This window comes from Zingiber officinale, chromosome 2B (genome assembly GCF_018446385.1).
Source record: "Zingiber officinale cultivar Zhangliang chromosome 2B, Zo_v1.1, whole genome shotgun sequence".
NCBI lineage: Eukaryota > Viridiplantae > Streptophyta > Magnoliopsida > Zingiberales > Zingiberaceae > Zingiber > Zingiber officinale.
In genome coordinates, this window is record NC_055989.1 from 44,314,345 (window position 1) to 44,331,487 (window position 17,143).

The 17,143-nt window shown below is 39.4% G+C and overlaps 1 protein-coding gene across 1 annotated transcript in view; it reads left to right on the forward strand.

The window, feature by feature from the left end:
• LOC122045622 (peptidyl-prolyl cis-trans isomerase PASTICCINO1) overlaps positions 1–17,143 on the forward strand; it is a 114,203-nt gene that overhangs the window by 65,944 nt on the left and 31,116 nt on the right. The window contains exons 8-11 of the mRNA XM_042605923.1: positions 13,535–13,616; positions 13,902–14,060; positions 14,411–14,468; positions 15,491–15,639. Coding sequence (XP_042461857.1) covers positions 13,535–13,616; positions 13,902–14,060; positions 14,411–14,468; positions 15,491–15,639 — 448 coding nt within the window. The remainder of the gene's footprint in view (positions 1–13,534; positions 13,617–13,901; positions 14,061–14,410; positions 14,469–15,490; positions 15,640–17,143) is intronic.

The window sequence follows — 17,143 nt, forward strand, 5'->3', positions numbered from 1 at the left end:
GAGTCTGTTTGGTGTGTTAGAATCCATTATTCTTGTTCTTGGTGGTGAAAAATATCCTAAATTTGAGAAGGCTTCTCTTCACATGTGTGCGATACTTGATTGGTGATGATTGTAATGAATGGACTAACTATTCTGGCATAGTCATACCCCTTCTAGTGGTTGGGAGTGAATCATCGATAAGAAAGGATCGTTGATAAGTAGGGATTGTTTCTCAATAATGCATATGTTGCTCTTAAAAGCACTATTGTTGCCAAGGTTAGATTGTGTAATCTTGTATGGTTTGAAGGACTTGTTCCTAAAGTTTCTTTCATAACTTAGATCCTATTTGATGTGAAGTTGCCTGCAATGGTTAGAATATGTAGATTGGGGATATTAGCTCATAACTCATTCTGCCTAGGCAATTGTTCTTGTGAATCTACGAATTATTTGGTCTTTGAATGCTCTTTTTCAACGTGTGAGAGACCATTGTGGTTAGTGGAGGTTTTGTTGGTAAGTCTCTTGGTATTTTGACTTTGGAGAAGGAATGGTTATGTGATAATGTGGTGGGAAAAGGATAAAATTATACCATGGGCGACTACTATTTACCCCATTTGGAGGGAACACATTTGTAAGTGTTTTGAAGGTAAAAGGATTCTCTTTTAGTGTGGTTGGACTGATTCATCTTGATGTGAGGATGAAGCTAAGACATCTGTTTGAGCTTTTGCTATTTCTGTTAGGAAGGGTTTCAGCCTTGGGAACTGCAGATTTGAACCAATTCCTGACCACTGAAATTGTTGATATCTGTTTCTGTTTTACCATATGTCTCTTAATATCAGGTTGTAAGGTTCTACACTGATTGTGATGTTACAAATTGTTGATACTTTAAAGGAGATTCTAAAACTATACTGATCTGTAGATTTCATGTGTTCAACAATTGATACTATGTTTAGATACCGCTGACTGGAAGTTTGGTACTCTTTATGCTGTGTTTTTGGCTGGTTTTGTTTCAGCTTCAAAACTGGATTGTGCTATGGTGGGTGCTGTAATTCCTAACTTCAGAGCTGGTTTGTGGTAGTAATAGGTTTGAAGGTTGATCTATAGGCTGTTCTGCTGCCAGTCTGCAGTTAGCAGAAACTAGTAGACGTGAAGCTATTTTGTGATCTGTTTTTCAGTTTGTTTTTGATACGTGCTTGTGTAAATTATCTCAAATTGGAGCTTATCAGGAGGCTTTGTATCCAAAGATCTGCTAGCTGTGAGGTTTCCAAAATTAGTTGCAGAAATGGATCATACTGAATTATTTTGTCCATGTTACAAAGGCAGAAAAAGTAATGTGGTGTTCTGATTGATCTGTCCTGAAAACTGATTAACCAGTTCTGCCTTACTACTGGGCTGTATTGAGACTGCCTAGTTGCAGTGAAGTTGGAAGTTGCTGGTACTGGAGCTGCTATCTGTCCGAGTTGATACCTACCTGATACATGATAACTTGCTGGATTCAAATAGTTCTGAAAATCTGTGATGCTCATCACTTTTGTTTTTTTCTATTATTTTTCTTTAGTTTTTTTTTGCTTGGGACAAAAGCCTTGTATTTTTCTTCTTGATAGATGGAGAGGTTTTATGTTTTTAGTGTTTTCTTTTTTGAGATTGAACTTTCATGTAAGCGGTTTTTTGTTCATCAATATATGTTCACTTGCCTTGTTCTAAAAATAAGTCTCATAACACAGGCAAAAAATAGATATGACTTACTAAAAGAGTAAAAGTAAAAATAATAAAATCAAACCAATTAGAAATAAAGTAATTGTGAAATTTAGACCTTGAGCTGGTTTACTTTTATTTGTATCATTTCTCTAATGTAAATTTAATGTTTAAATGATTGATTGCGGAATTTATTGACTCTCGTACTTCTAGAATCCATTACTAATTGGAAACAGGTTAATAAATAAGAAAAAAGAGCTTCTTGAATATCTTCTGTCATACTAATCAGTCTTTCTGTAGATAATAAGCATAATATTACTTTGACTAGTTCACTTTCCCTAGCTTAGGATTAATGCGAGAGTAAATGGCTATGGAGATAGTAGGTCCAAGTGATCTTGCAAGTATCAAGAAGATTTGATAGTTCTTCCTCCCTAGTCGAAGGTGAAGTTAGCTGAAACTTTCATTTTTGGGGAATCCAGCTCCTCAGCACGATTCCACAGGAGCAAATTTTGTTCCCTAAGAAGTAGAATGCTCTATAACCTATAGCTGTTACCTCCACGGAGGACTAGGAATTGGAAATGTGTCGTATGGCACAATGGTGAAAGGGGAGTGAGGACTGAGGAGTAGTAGGAGGATTGTCACGCCCCGGAGGAGTCTCTGTCCGAAGAAATTTCGACAACATCTCCCCTGTACGGCGGACAATCTAAAACTTCTCTACAAGCACTATATACCTCAGCCACATGCGGCTGGAATAATAACAATAAAAGAAAACAATCATCACGCAGTTAATATCAAATTCAGCCTCTGGCTGACACAACCACGCAGTTAAAAATAAAGCAGCCCACTCGGCTGTACCAAAACCAAAACACAAAAACTGCTAGCCGACTAGACTTACACAACCAATAACATAAATACAAAATACCACATAACAACATCAACACTCCAAAAATAAAACCAGAGTACAGAGCTAAACAAACTGATACATAAAACAAACAAATCATACGTGAAACCGATAAGTCTTCTGATGTGACGTGGGGACTAGCAGACAGGATGCTCCAAGCGACACCATAAATAACCTGGTACCTGAAAAAAGATAGTGTCAACGGGGGTGAGTTCAACAACTTAGCGAATACCAATGGACATGAGTAGTAAGATATATCTAACAGCAACAAACATGTAATACAACTTCCTAATCATATATAGGGAATATGCAAAACTGAAAGGTAACTGAGGAAGCTGTACTCACCAGGAACTCCTATCCAGACAAAAGGGTCGTCAAACCGAAAGTGTCAATAATCCTGTATGCAGGTCAAAGGTATGCATCCAACCAAAATGCAGCAACCAAATGCAGCAAACACAATCACAATAATATAAATACATCAATGCATATGATGCTAATGATGCGTCCTGGTCACCCCTGACGCCAGTCAGTCCTCTCACACACAAATGGCGAGACCGAGTGGGTAGGGCTATGACAACCGTGCATCACTGCTCCCGATGAGTGACCGAGTGGACGGGATGCTGTCGGAGTACTCCTGTCCCGTGACCCCAAATCATAAATGGGGGAGCTCAATGCTCTCAACTCCCGGTACACGATGACGGGTATCTCTGCCGGCTACCACGCTGAGTCACCGACCAACGGAGCCAAACAGAGTCCACCGTCTGCGGCTACTACTGCTACACTAAATGCCGAGCCAAAGCAGGCGGAACGATGCCGGCTACCTGGGTCCTCGGACCAACGGAGCCAAGCAGACCGCCACACACATGTCTGATATACCACTAATCCATGAGTGGTGGTGTGTGCAATATAATCTGGCGATGTGCTCAACTATAGTGGAGCCGACAATCAACATGCAATCATGATGCATGACACTAAGCATAGTCATAAACTGATCAGCATAACCATATCCATATATGTATAATATGGGTACCACAGTATCAGTGAGTCAAATCCACGAATCTAGGGTATACAGATCCTCTATGGTATAACAACCTAGATCCTAAACATATCCTCCTTCCATAACATATGTACCAATAGTATACATAGATCAAAGAATCAGAGTCTAGGTACACGAATCATATATGATATACAAATAGAGGTACACAAGCCAGGTATGGTATAAAAACCTAGGTATCAAATAATCTAGATACACCTGCCAGAAATAAAATCCAGAACCTAGTCCTAACCTCAGTAAAGCATGGTATGTCACTTACTCTAGGAACTAAGGTACTCATGGTAATAAAGTACTCATGGCAATAAGATACTCATGGTAACAAATCACGAGATAAAAGCACGGATACATAACAAGCGACAAACCTAACATGCTATGGATATCAAACAGTGACATACCAAAGACAAACATGTTCATTGCTTGCAGCTATAAAGTACTATGCATATCCAAATGACGATATCATAAAAGATAAGTCAAGAGGTACCCGCCTCCGATATAGATCGAATCGAACCAATCCGATGTCGAGACGCCCAATCTTGAATCACAGTCCTGTAACAATATGATTTACGGATTTAGCTAATTACATATAAATTAATTAGCTAAATCATATCCCCGAGAAATTAACCTAAATCCAAATCCAATTATATATGTATCAATTCATACCTAAAACAACATGTATCAAGAGCGTGCCAACTAAATCCATAAACTAAACCCTTACCTTACTGCTAGCAAAGATAAATTGCTGCTGTAAATCAAAAGATTGCTGCCCAAACAAACACATGTACCCAAGTTAACAATTCTTGCTAACACTTCTCATTTACCACAAAGATCAATTCCTACACTATACCTCAACCACAGTCACTGTGGCTCTATAGCAAGGATCGTTGCTGCTGAAGTTTTACAGCTTTGCTGCTAAAATCCACCGCACAGATTCTATCCAGAACAGGATCAAGAAGAAATCAATCTGGAAGATTATTGATCAAGTCAAGAACAGAGATCAACATTGAAGATCACGGATCAAACAATGCCTATTTACAGAATACAATGCCTCACCTTCAAGATCACAATTAGGCACGGTTAAATTCTTGTCGATGAACAAAAAGAAGGATCTGACACTACGCTAGGGCACAACGATGGAGAGCATCAGGGGAGGAGAAGGATCGGCCCTGTCGTCGGATCGTGCTCTAGACGTTGCAAGATCTGGGAAGCTAGCTCCTCGCCTCTGTGCTCCGGACCCCAATTTGCGTCGGCGATCGGGTGATCTCAATGAGGCGAGGTTGCGAGGAGACGTGATGCGGCGTCTGCAGCCCGGAGACGAAAGATGTCGGCTAGATCTGAACTCACTCCAACCACGCCGGAGCAGAAACTAGGGCTCGGCAGAATCGGCCGACAAGGAAGAAATCGGAGAATGGAGACCGGAGACTCGACAAGCTTCCCTCCTTCTCGCTCCAAGACTGATCTGTGCCGGCGACGACGCCAAGAAGATGAAGAGAAAATCGTCGGTCGCCAAGAGAGGGAACGCGAGGAAGAGTCGGGAAGGAAGAGATGAATCGGGTTCGTGATCGGCGTTTGGGGAAAATAAAAAGAAAAGGGGAAATGTTTATATAAATAAACATTTCCTCACTTAAATGGGTAGTCTAAACAGGCTTTCCCGGGGCCCCATTTTCATCCCCGTAAACTCGTCCATACGAGCTCCGAAAAATTCCTGAAAAATTTCTAAAATCCAGAAAATTCTCTTATCTTTATTCGCCATTTTTTTCCCAGTATTTTACATTCTCCCCCACTAATAAAAATTTGGTCCCCAAATTTCGATATCTACCATCAGCAAATATTAGCAAAAGCTAAATAGTATAAATGCTGAACGGAACCATAACTTACATACCTCATGTGAAAAGGTGGAGGTATCGAGCTCGGATAGTATCCTCGAGCTCCCAGGTAGCCTCCTCATCCGAATGATGCTGCCATCCGACTCCAACATTAACCAGTCGGATTGTCTTGTTCCGCAACTGACGCTCTTTCCGGTCCAGAACCCGTACCGGAACCTCCTCGAAGGTAACGTCAGGCTGAATAGGAACTGAGATATCTTTCGGCACATGTGCCGAGTCGGATATATATATCTCCTCAGCATAGACACATGAAATACGTCATGAACTCCTACCAGGGACGGTGGTAGTGTCAACCGGCATACTACTACTCCAATCCTTTCCGAGATCCGGAAAGGTCCAATGTATCACGGAGCCATCTTACCTCTAAGGTCAAATCTCTTCACCCCTTTCGTGGGTGAAACTCGCAGAAAATATGGTCGTCAACAAAGAACTCCAGGGGTCTACGTCTCCGATTAGCATAACTTTTCTGGCGGTCCTGCGCCTCTGACACTCTCCGTCTAATAGTACGGACCAACTCTGCCTCATGCTGAGCTCTATGAGGTCCCAACAACTAGGCCTCCCCAACCTCATCCCAGAGGATGGGTGTCCGACAAGACCTTCCATACAACACTTCAAACGGTGCCATCTGGATAGCTGAATGCAAACCGTTGTTGTAGGCGAACTCTACCAATGGCAAATGGTCCTCCCAACTGTATCCAAAATCCAATACACAAGACCTCAGCAAGTCCTCTAGAGTCTGAATGTCCGCTCTAACTGTCCATCTGTCTGCGGATGGAAAGTTGTACTAAAACAGAGCTGCGTGCCCAAGGCCTGCTGCAGACTCTGTCAAAACGAGACGTGAACCGGGCCTCTATCCGAAATAATAGTCAATGGAACATCACGTGATCTGATGATCCCCCGGCAAAACATATCTACCAATCGATCCAGGAAATCAGTCTTCCAGATCGCTAAAAAGTGCGCGGATTTGGTTAATTGATCAACGATTACCCAAATCGCGTCTTGGTCTCGTCATGTCCTCGACAAACTCACCACAAAATCCTTAGTAATATGTTCTCATTTCCACTCAGGAATAGAAATCTGCTGAAGTAAGCCGCAGATCTCTAATGCTCGGCTTTCACTTGCTGACAGACGAGACATCTAGCTACAAAATCCGCAATGTCTTCCTTCATGTCGTTCCACCAATAGAAACACCTCAAATCTTGGTACACACGGGTACCGCCTGGGTGAACAGCAAATCATGAGCGATGAGCCTCCGGAAGTAACTCTTATAAGACCGGATGAGACTGAGGTACGCATAATCTACCTCGGAAGTATATAATACCCTCCTCGTCTCGTGTGAACTCGGTCTGCTACCCGGAAGCTATCTGGCTGCAAATAACCCGCAAATACAGCCTAGGGCTCTCGGATCCTCGTCCTGATCGACGACTGAGCAACCATGGTAACCAGTCTGTGACCACAACTCGGTGGCAAGCCAAAGTCACTCTAGACTTCCGGCTAAGTGCGTCGACAACCACATTAGCTTTTCCTAGGTGATAGCTAATGGTATAATCAAAATCCTTCAGGAACTCCATCCATCTCCTCTGTCGGAGATTAGGTTCCTTCTAAGTAAAACAGATATTTGAGACTCTTATGGTCAGTGAGAATCTCAAATGTAACGTCATATAAATAATGTCGTCAAATCTTCATGGCAAAAATAATGGTGACTAGCTCCAGATCATGTACAGGGTAGTTCTTCTCATGCTTCTTCAACCAACGAGAAGCATAGGAGACTACTCTATCGTGCTGCATCAAAACAGCGTCCAAACCCGGTAGAGATGCGTCGATATAGAGCACGAATTCATCATCTCCAGAAGGTATAACCAACAATCGGAGCCGACACCAGTCTCCGCTTCAGCTCCTGGAAGCTGGTCTTGCAATCCCCAGTCCAAGTGAACTTCACGCCTTTCCTGGTCAGGCGTGTAAGTAGCATAACAATCCGTGAGAAACCCTCAACGTATCTCCGGAAATATCGAGCCAAACAAAGGAAGTTTCGAGTTTCCTGTATAAACTACGACTACTCCCAACGATAACAACCTCCATCTCCTATGGAACCACGGTACACTTCTACTGGTGCCCGTGTCTCAAACATTTCACAGGAGACTACCAAAATACGCACTACTGATCTTCACATATAGATGTTCCCATCGAAACATCTCTAGAACTATGCAAAGATGATGTGCGTGACTCACTGTGGATCCTAAATAGATCACAACATCGTCAATAAAGATAATAGAAACTGATCCAAACATCCTCGAAATACCAGAATCATCGAGCCCCTGAAACATCTAAGGCACCGCAAGCACTAATGGTAAAACCAAGACACATAATGTCTGTATCACAGACATTCCTAACAATAAGATCCTCAACAATACACAGATCTCATCACCAACGATATATAATCACCAAAGAATAGAACCTCCAGTGTGAGAGCAATGCTCTATCACACGAAATACCACATATGTGGGAGCAACGCTCTACCACAAGAAATCCTCCATATGTGGGAGCAACGCTCCACCACAAATAATTCAAAATATGTATCCACAATAAATATGGGAGCAATGCTCCGCTACAAACAATCCGCAATATGTAGGAGCAACGCTCCACTACTAAACAATCCCTAAATATGTGGGAATCCAGAATATGTGGAAGCTACGCTCTACCATAACAATACATAAGTGCCCAAAGCACCTAACTATCTAACTAGAGACTGCACGAGATCTCTCTACCACAGATCACTGTGGGTAGCCTAGGGTATAACCACCCAGTAAGCAAACCAAATCCACAGTCAACTCTATCATCATCCTAGTGGGTCAGACACTCATTAATAGGAGAAGTAGTTGACAGGGTAATACAAACAATAACATAATGTAGACACCAAGCATTCTACATTCAACATAGGTAGAATCATCATGATACTACCCACCATACACCTGGCACACTCAACACATGTATGATCGACATAATCCTCCAATTAGTATACACCAACATACTCATAACTCAGGTATATTGAGTATGATACCTCCAACAATACACACTGAATACGTGTGCATAATCAACGTAGTATAATCAACAATACACCTCCAATAATACTCACCTAAAACATACCAAATGAGTATAATCACTTTTACACTTCCAATAAAGTCTAATTGACACAAGTGTATCCACAAATCAAATATAATCAATAAGATACCTCAAATATTACACCGAATACATCTGCACATATCACAACTCCGATGTAGTCGACAAGATACTTCCAACATGACATTCACACTCATGTGCACATACCACGACACAGATTTAAATCGATAAGATACCTCCAATATGTCAATCAAGCACGTACAGCTAACTAAATAGTTATAATCCACAAGAAACCTACAATAACCATATCTAGATGGGAATACTCTCACTATCCACAAATGAACTATCCATCATGGAACTCCTTCAACTCATAACAATCATATGTACACTTCATAGATATGCATAATCAGCATATTTAATCCAATTTATCACACAAACCCTATGTCATCTTCTAAGTTATCCAATTAGGTACATGCAGTCTAAAATTAAAATACCTATACTGACCAAATCGTCAATAGTATATGGCTAATTCAATCCTTTCCCACGTCAGTATAAGCTAAGTACTCGATGTGCTCAAGATATCCAACTAAGCACGAATAACCCAAGATTCAAACATCTAAAAGTAAAGTAGGTCAATCCCCTACTGATCGGATCAACAAAACTAATCGATCATCTACTAACTAATCAAGAATAAATAAAGTCTCTACAATCATCTAAGGTAAATCGATCACGACTACCTAAGTCAACAAACGTCAATCTATCTTCTACTGACCGATCTAACAAGAGTAAATCAATTATCTACGGATGAAATTAACTAAGATAACATGGTATACTACTGGCTAGGTCATCATAAAGATATAAATACTATCCACTACCCAGCTAATAAAAGCAGAGGCCGGTATGTGCCTCAATCTGCTAACCAACTGGTAATAACATAAGCTAAAAAAAAAAAAAAAAAAAAACTACCGGTGTATGATATGATAAATCACCAGAAACTGTAACCCTTAATCTCTATTAATGTCAATCAAGATCAGTGGCTAACCTAATACATAAAATACATGCTATATCAACTAGATAGGTACCAGTAAAGAGTACTAATACAGGTCATAAACAGTAATAGTCAACAGTGCATATACTAACAAAAATGTAGGATAACAGTATACCAACATACCTCCTATAGCTTAGAGATGTCCTGCTGTTGCCAGGTCCCAAAACCCGAAAAGTCACATCGAGAAGACCAAAACAGAAAATCCGAAACACCGGGAAAATAAGACTCGTAAGCCGATCTCTGATACCAAATAAATTGATATCAGATAAATCTCGAAAATCCAAAACACATAGCAAGTATCGTATACCTGCTCTGATACCACTAAATTGTCACGCCCCGGAGGAGTCTCTGTCCGAAGAAATTTCGGCAGCATCTCCCCTGTATGGCGGACAATCTAAAACTTCTCTACAAGCACTATATACCTCAGCCACATGCGGCTGGAATAATAACAATAAAAGAAAACAAACACCACGCAGTTAATATCAAATTCAGCCTCTGGCTGACACAACCACGCAGTTAAAAATAAAGCAGCCCACTCAGCTGTACCAAAACCAAAACACAAAAACTGCTAGCCGGCTAGACTTACACAACCAATAACATAAATACAAAATACCACATAACAACATCAACACTCCAAAAATAAAACCAGAGTACAGAGCTAAACAAACTGATACATAAAACAAACAAATCATACGTGAAATCGATAAGTCTTCTGATGTGACGTGGGGACCAACAGACAGGATGCTCCAAGCGACACCATAAATAACCTGGCACCTGAAAAAGATAGTGTCAACGGGGGTGAGTTCAACAACTCAGCGAATACCAATGGACATGAGTAGTAAGATATATCTAACAGCAACAAACATGGAATACAGCTTCCTAATCATATATAGGGAATATGCAAAACTGAAAGGTAACTGAGGAAGCTGTACTCACCAGGAACTCCTATCCAGACAAAAGGGTCGTCAAACCGAAAGTGTCAATAATCTTGTATGCAGGTCAAAGGTATGCATCCAACCAAAATGCAGCAACCAAATGAAACACAATCACAATAATATAAATACATCAATGCATATGATGCTAATGATGCGTCTGGTCACCCCAGTCAGTCCTCTCACACACAAATGGCGAGACCGAGTGGGTAGGGCTATGACAACTGCACTGTCGTCACTGCTCCCGATGAGTGACCAAGTGGACGGGATGTTGTCGACTACTCTCCTGTGACCCCAAATCATAAATGGGGAGCTCAATACTCTCAACTCCCGGTACACGATGACGTGAGGTATCTCTGCTGAGTCACCGACCAACGGAGCCAAACAGAGTCCACCGTCTGCCGGCTACTACTGCTACACTGCGGAGCCAAACAGAGCGGAACTGACTGCCGGCTACCACGCTGGGTCCTCAGACCAACGGAGCCAAACAGCAGAACCGCCACACACCTGTCTGATATACCACTAATCCATGAGTGGTGGTGTGTGCAGTACATGTAACTGGCGATGTGCTCAACTATAGTGGAGCCGACAATCGCGCAGCATGCAATCATGATGCATGACACTAAGCATAGTCATAAACTGATCAGCATAACCATATCCATATATGTATAATATGGGTACCACAGTATCAGTGAGTCAAATCCACGAATCTAGGGTATACAGATCCTCTATGGTATAACAACCTAGATCCTAAACATATCCTCCTTCCATAACATATGTACCAACAGTATACATAGATCAAAGAATCAGAGTCTAGGTACACGAATCATATATGATATACAAATAGAGGTACACAAGCCAGGTATGGTATAAAAACCTAGGTATCAAATAATCTAGATACACCTGCCAGAAATAAAATCCAGAACCTAGTCCTAACCTCAGTAAAGCATGGTATGTCACTTACTCTAGGAACTAAGGTACTCATGGTAATAAAGTACTCATGGCAATAAGATACTCATGGTAACAAATCACGAGATAAAAGCACGGATACATAACAAGCGACAAACCTAACATGCTATGGATATCAAACAGTGACATACCAAAGACAAACATGTTCATTGCTTGCAGCTATAAAGTACTATGCATATCCAAATGACGATATCATAAAAGATAAGTCAAGAGGTACCCGCCTCCGATATAGATCGAATCGAACCAATCCGATGTCGAGACGCCCAATCTTGAATCACAGTCCTGTAACAATATGATTTACGGATTTAGCTAATTACATATAAATTAATTAGCTAAATCATATCCCCGAGAAATTAACCTAAATCCAAATCCAATTATATATGTATCAATTCATACCTAAAACAACATGTATCAAGAGCGTGCCAACTAAATCCATAAACTAAACCCTTACCTTACTGCTAGCAAAGATAAATTGCTGCTGTAAATCAAAAGATTGCTGCCCAAACAAACACATGTACCCAAGTTAACAATTCTTGCTAACACTTCTCATTTACCACAAAGATCAATTCCTACACTATACCTCAACCACAGTCACTGTGGCTCTATAGCAAGGATCGTTGCTGCTGAAGTTTTACAGCTTTGCTGCTAAAATCCACCGCACAGATTCTATCCAGAACAGGATCAAGAAGAAATCAATCTGGAAGATTATTGATCAAGTCAAGAACAGAGATCAACATTGAAGATCAGGGATCAAACAATGCCTATTTACAGAATACAATGCCTCACCTTCAAGATCACAATTAGGCACGGTTAAATTCTTGTCGATGAACAAAAAGAAGGATCTGACACTACGCTAGGGCACAACGATGGAGAGCATCAGGGGAGGAGAAGGATCGGCCCTGTCGTCGGATCGTGCTCTAGACGTTGCAAGATCTGGGAAGCTAGCTCCTCGCCTCTGTGCTCCGGACCCCAATTTGCGTCGGCGATCGGGTGATCGCAGTGAGGCGAGGTTGCGAGGAGACGTGATGCGGCGTCTGCAGCCCGGAGACGAAAGATGTCGGCTAGATCTGAACTCACTCCAACCACGCCGGAGCAGAAACTAGGGCTCGGCAGAATCGGCCGACAAGGAAGAAATCGGAGAATGGAGACCGGAGACTCGACAAGCTTCCCTCCTTCTCGCTCCAAGACTGATCTGTGCCGGCGACGACGCCAAGAAGATGAAGAGAAAATCGTCGGTCGCCAAGAGAGGGAACGCGAGGAAGAGTCGGGAAGGAAGAGATGAATCGGGTTCGTGATCGGCGTTTGGGGAAAATAAAAAGAAAAGGGGAAATGTTTATATAAATAAACATTTCCTCACTTAAATGGGTAGTCTAAACAGGCTTTCCCGGGGCCCCATTTTCATCCCCGTAAACTCGTCCATACGAGCTCCGAAAAATTCCTGAAAAATTTCTAAAATTCCAGAAAATTCTCTTATCTTTATTCGCCATTTTTTTTTCAGTATTTTACAAGGACAAAGAGGACTGTGCTGACCAGAACAATGGTGGAAGAAGACGAAGTAAAAGGAGAGCAAAGGATATAATATCTTTTGTTACCACTGTGTTGGTAGCTAGGGATTGCTATAGTAGCTTGCTGAAGGGTTGCTGATGAAATGAACAGAAAGCTTATCATGCTACAGCATTCCCTGCAGTACGTCTCAGTGTGGGATCCAATTGAGACATTTGCTAGATATAGGTGAGGCAATGCAGATACTTTTAACCATGTGTATATTACAATATCCACTGATAATTAATTAAAATGGTTATTTATTTACAAGTGCATATACATTTCGTGTGTCCTGCACATGCATAATAGTATGTTACCTCTATTATTTTATACTCTTTGATCTATCAGATTCAGATATTGTAGTGAAGAATATCTCTGACATGGATGTTTCTTTGAACCATCCGCATGCAATTGCAGGATAGATGTCAAGACAGTTGATGGGAAAATCATTGTGTCACATATTGATGAACCATATTCCTTTACTATTGGTAAATCTGAGGTTAGTGAAAGCTTCTTCCAGGATGTTGAGGTTCAGCTACGAGTTCTGGAATTATATTAAAGATGGCTAAAAGATGCTAAAAGGAATTTGCAACTGTTCCATTTGAAGAAATATTCCTAAGTTTGGCTTCTGGTTTTGTTTCGTTGAATGATTTGCTGATTCTGAAGAATTGAACTGTTGGGCTCTTTGCTTTTGATCGATGCTAAAGTAGTGCATTATTGGAACACCATCTTCTTGATTTACCTTTCATTTTAACATCACTCTGTTCAATTTCTTTAATTGCAGTTACCAAAAGGGCTTGAGGTGGGCATTGGGACAATGACACGTGGAGAAAAAGCAGCAATTTTCCTGAGTAAAAGCTACATGACAAAATCTTCTCTTTGGTCGATGATTGAAGGTTACGATGAGATTCAGTTTGAAGTTGAACTGGTCCACTTTATTCAGGTTTCTTATATACCTTTTAACTTAAATAAGATTATCTAATCCTAGGCAATATTGTGGTCTGTGATGTTATAATAGTTATTAATGAAATTGATATCACTGGACAGACTTGGTTGCCTTTCTGCAATCAGTTATCTCATAATTTATTGAGATAAGATATATTTAGGAGGCACCCAAATAATTTATTACATGCTGATGTTGAAATTTAGGAGGCACAATTTACAATTTACTTATCACGGGGTTTCTTGTGCATAGTCCTTTTAACTTCGCAAAATTTTATCTCTAACACCTTATTGTTGTTTGGTTGTTAGCCATTTACTTCTGGGTCTTAAAATTTCTGCTTTATTTAACAGGTAAGGGACATGCTTGGTGATGGCCGTCTCATAAAACGCCGTGTTGTTGATGGGCAAGGTTCTACATCCATCTTATTGAAATTAATTTATTATATTATGAAACTTATTTTTTTTATTTTGAAATAAAAGACTTGTCAATCTGGCTGCTAAAATGTGTCGGTTTGGATAGTCACGCTATTGAGGATTCTCTTATTGGGTAGTATTGCTTTGAGTAAATATTTTTTGGCAGTACCCCGTCTGTTGGAACATGGTTTTAAAGGTTTAAATGGCCATAATTTTTTATTTTTTTAATTCAAAATTTAATGATATTAATATGAACCTTGTACAGGAGAAAAAAAATTTCTTATAGTGGTCATTGGCCATTAACAACCAGTCTGTTTCACTCTACAGATCCTTTTCTATTTAGTTCACAATTGTAGCAACATTACCAATATCATGCTTGGTATGAGGTAGATAGAAACAATATTTGTTCTTCTAAAAGATGAATGTTCATGTTAATAGCAACTCTTTTCTTGGTACTGAAATGACTGCCAATGTCATCATCCTTCATTCTTATGACTCATCAAACTAACATACTATGTATGCCTTTTATATTAACTACTAATTTGTTAGACCATGATTTCTAGATTGAATTCATATAGATTCAGTTATGCACTAAATTGTTGAGGTGAACCATGAAACTCTTATAGTGCAGTAGCCCTGAACTGACTTCAACTGATTTTATAATTTAAAGTATGCAAGACAATCTAGTTGAAGGTTCACTTTGAATCTCCTGCCAGCTGATTGATTACGTAATCATTTTTATAGATAAAGAGACTGCGTAATGTTAAAGCTTGTTTACTACAATTCAACTGTTTCCGTCCTCAAGTGACTTTCCTCGAAAAAATATTTTTGCATGCTGTTTACTATAGACATCATTTGATGTTTCTTGAATAACTTTTTGTAATGTCAGTTATTGTTCGAAAAGGATTATTTTTCAAATAATTGTCCTAAAATTATTTGTCTTTCTGCTTTCCATAAAATGTCACTAATGATAGATGTTGTCTAATAAGTTTTCTTTGATCTTTTCAAATCCATTAGGTGAATTTCCCATGGACTGCCCTCTTCATGATAGCTTGTTGAGAGTGCATTACAAAGGAATGCTTCTTGATGAAGAAAAGACAGTGTTTTATGATACTAAAGTTGATAACTATGGCCAGCCTTTGGAGTTCAAATCTGGAGAAGGGCTTGTAAGCACTTTATTTCCACACAATGTGTACAAAGTTCTTAGGTTTCATCTTCATGACATTGATACTGGATGCTAACTAGATTATTAACATTTTCTTTCATGTTTGTTTCATCATATTCTATTTATTATACAAAATGCTCCTTTGATCAAGTATCATTAGTAGAATCTTCTATGCTTTCAGATTACCCTGAATGAGTTTTGCTGTTATTTCTAAAGTACATGTTCAGATAGGTTTAGATTGACTGAATATCCACTTAACAAGTGCAGGTAAATAGGGGGTTTGTAGTTGAGAGGGGTAAAATATTGTATTGTTGTATTCAAAGAAAGAAATTGACTAAGACCATGGATGACAATGAAGACGAAACTACAATATTTGTGTAGCAGCTTGAAGATGCAAGATTTTGAGTTGTTTTTAAAGAGTTGATAGTTGGACTTTAGTTCATGAAGATCTGTAAGAGAAATACTAATATATGTAAATTTCACATAGAGAACACATAGAAAGAAATTTTTTTATTGAACTATAGAATGCAATTACACGAGAGATTCAAGCCCCTTTGTAAAATGGAATAAAGACTAATTTAATTTTTTCATAGTTTGTAATGCATAGTAAAATTTAATAATTGCTTGACAACTTTAGAACTTAAAATCATAATTAAAATTTTGACAAATGTTCAATATCTGTGACAACTCGATAGCATAAGTCTTAATACATATTTATCACAACGTGAAAGAGGCTCTATGAGTAGGTATGAAATATCTTTTTTTAAAAGAAAAATGCTCATGGCATATGCAAGTGCATAAGCATGTATTTCATGGATACCTAGCACCGATATAAATCTCTTAAATGCACTCAACAACCTCTCTCAATAGACTTTGAAGGGTGGGAAGGGGTAGGCAGAGGAAACAATTTATTGGTTGATGATTTTTAACCCATAGATGACTTTAGAAGGACAATTACCCATTATTTGATTTACAAAATTATTAGGAAAACTTGGCAATGGATAAGATGGAATTCCATTTTTTTTTCTCGCTATCGGAGACATCTAAGTTTTCTAAGCTTAGGCTGATTATCTCAGTTTCATTGTTGATTTGGGGATGAAATACTATTGAAAATTTTAGCTAAGTTCCAACTAGTTTCTATATTTTTTTTCAAAAGCAAAAATTTAACATCCCTATGAGACACTATTGATATGAATAACTCATGCAATGTAATAACCTTCTTGGAGATCAACTTGTTTATGTGAGATTCCTTATTTGTTTTCTATTGGCGATGGAATGACCATTTTATCAATTTGTCTTTGGCAACTAAGATGTAATTGTTACGTCTATTAGTTTAGGGCAATCCTAAACTAAAGTTCATATCCTTTTAATTTTCACAAGAATGTAATAGTTGTGTATACAAGCATGCGTTTTACTTATTAGTTTTGGCCTTTAAGCATATACAACACAGAGATATAACCGAATAACGTCTTGTCTAAGGGATGACCAAAATGATCCATCTATGA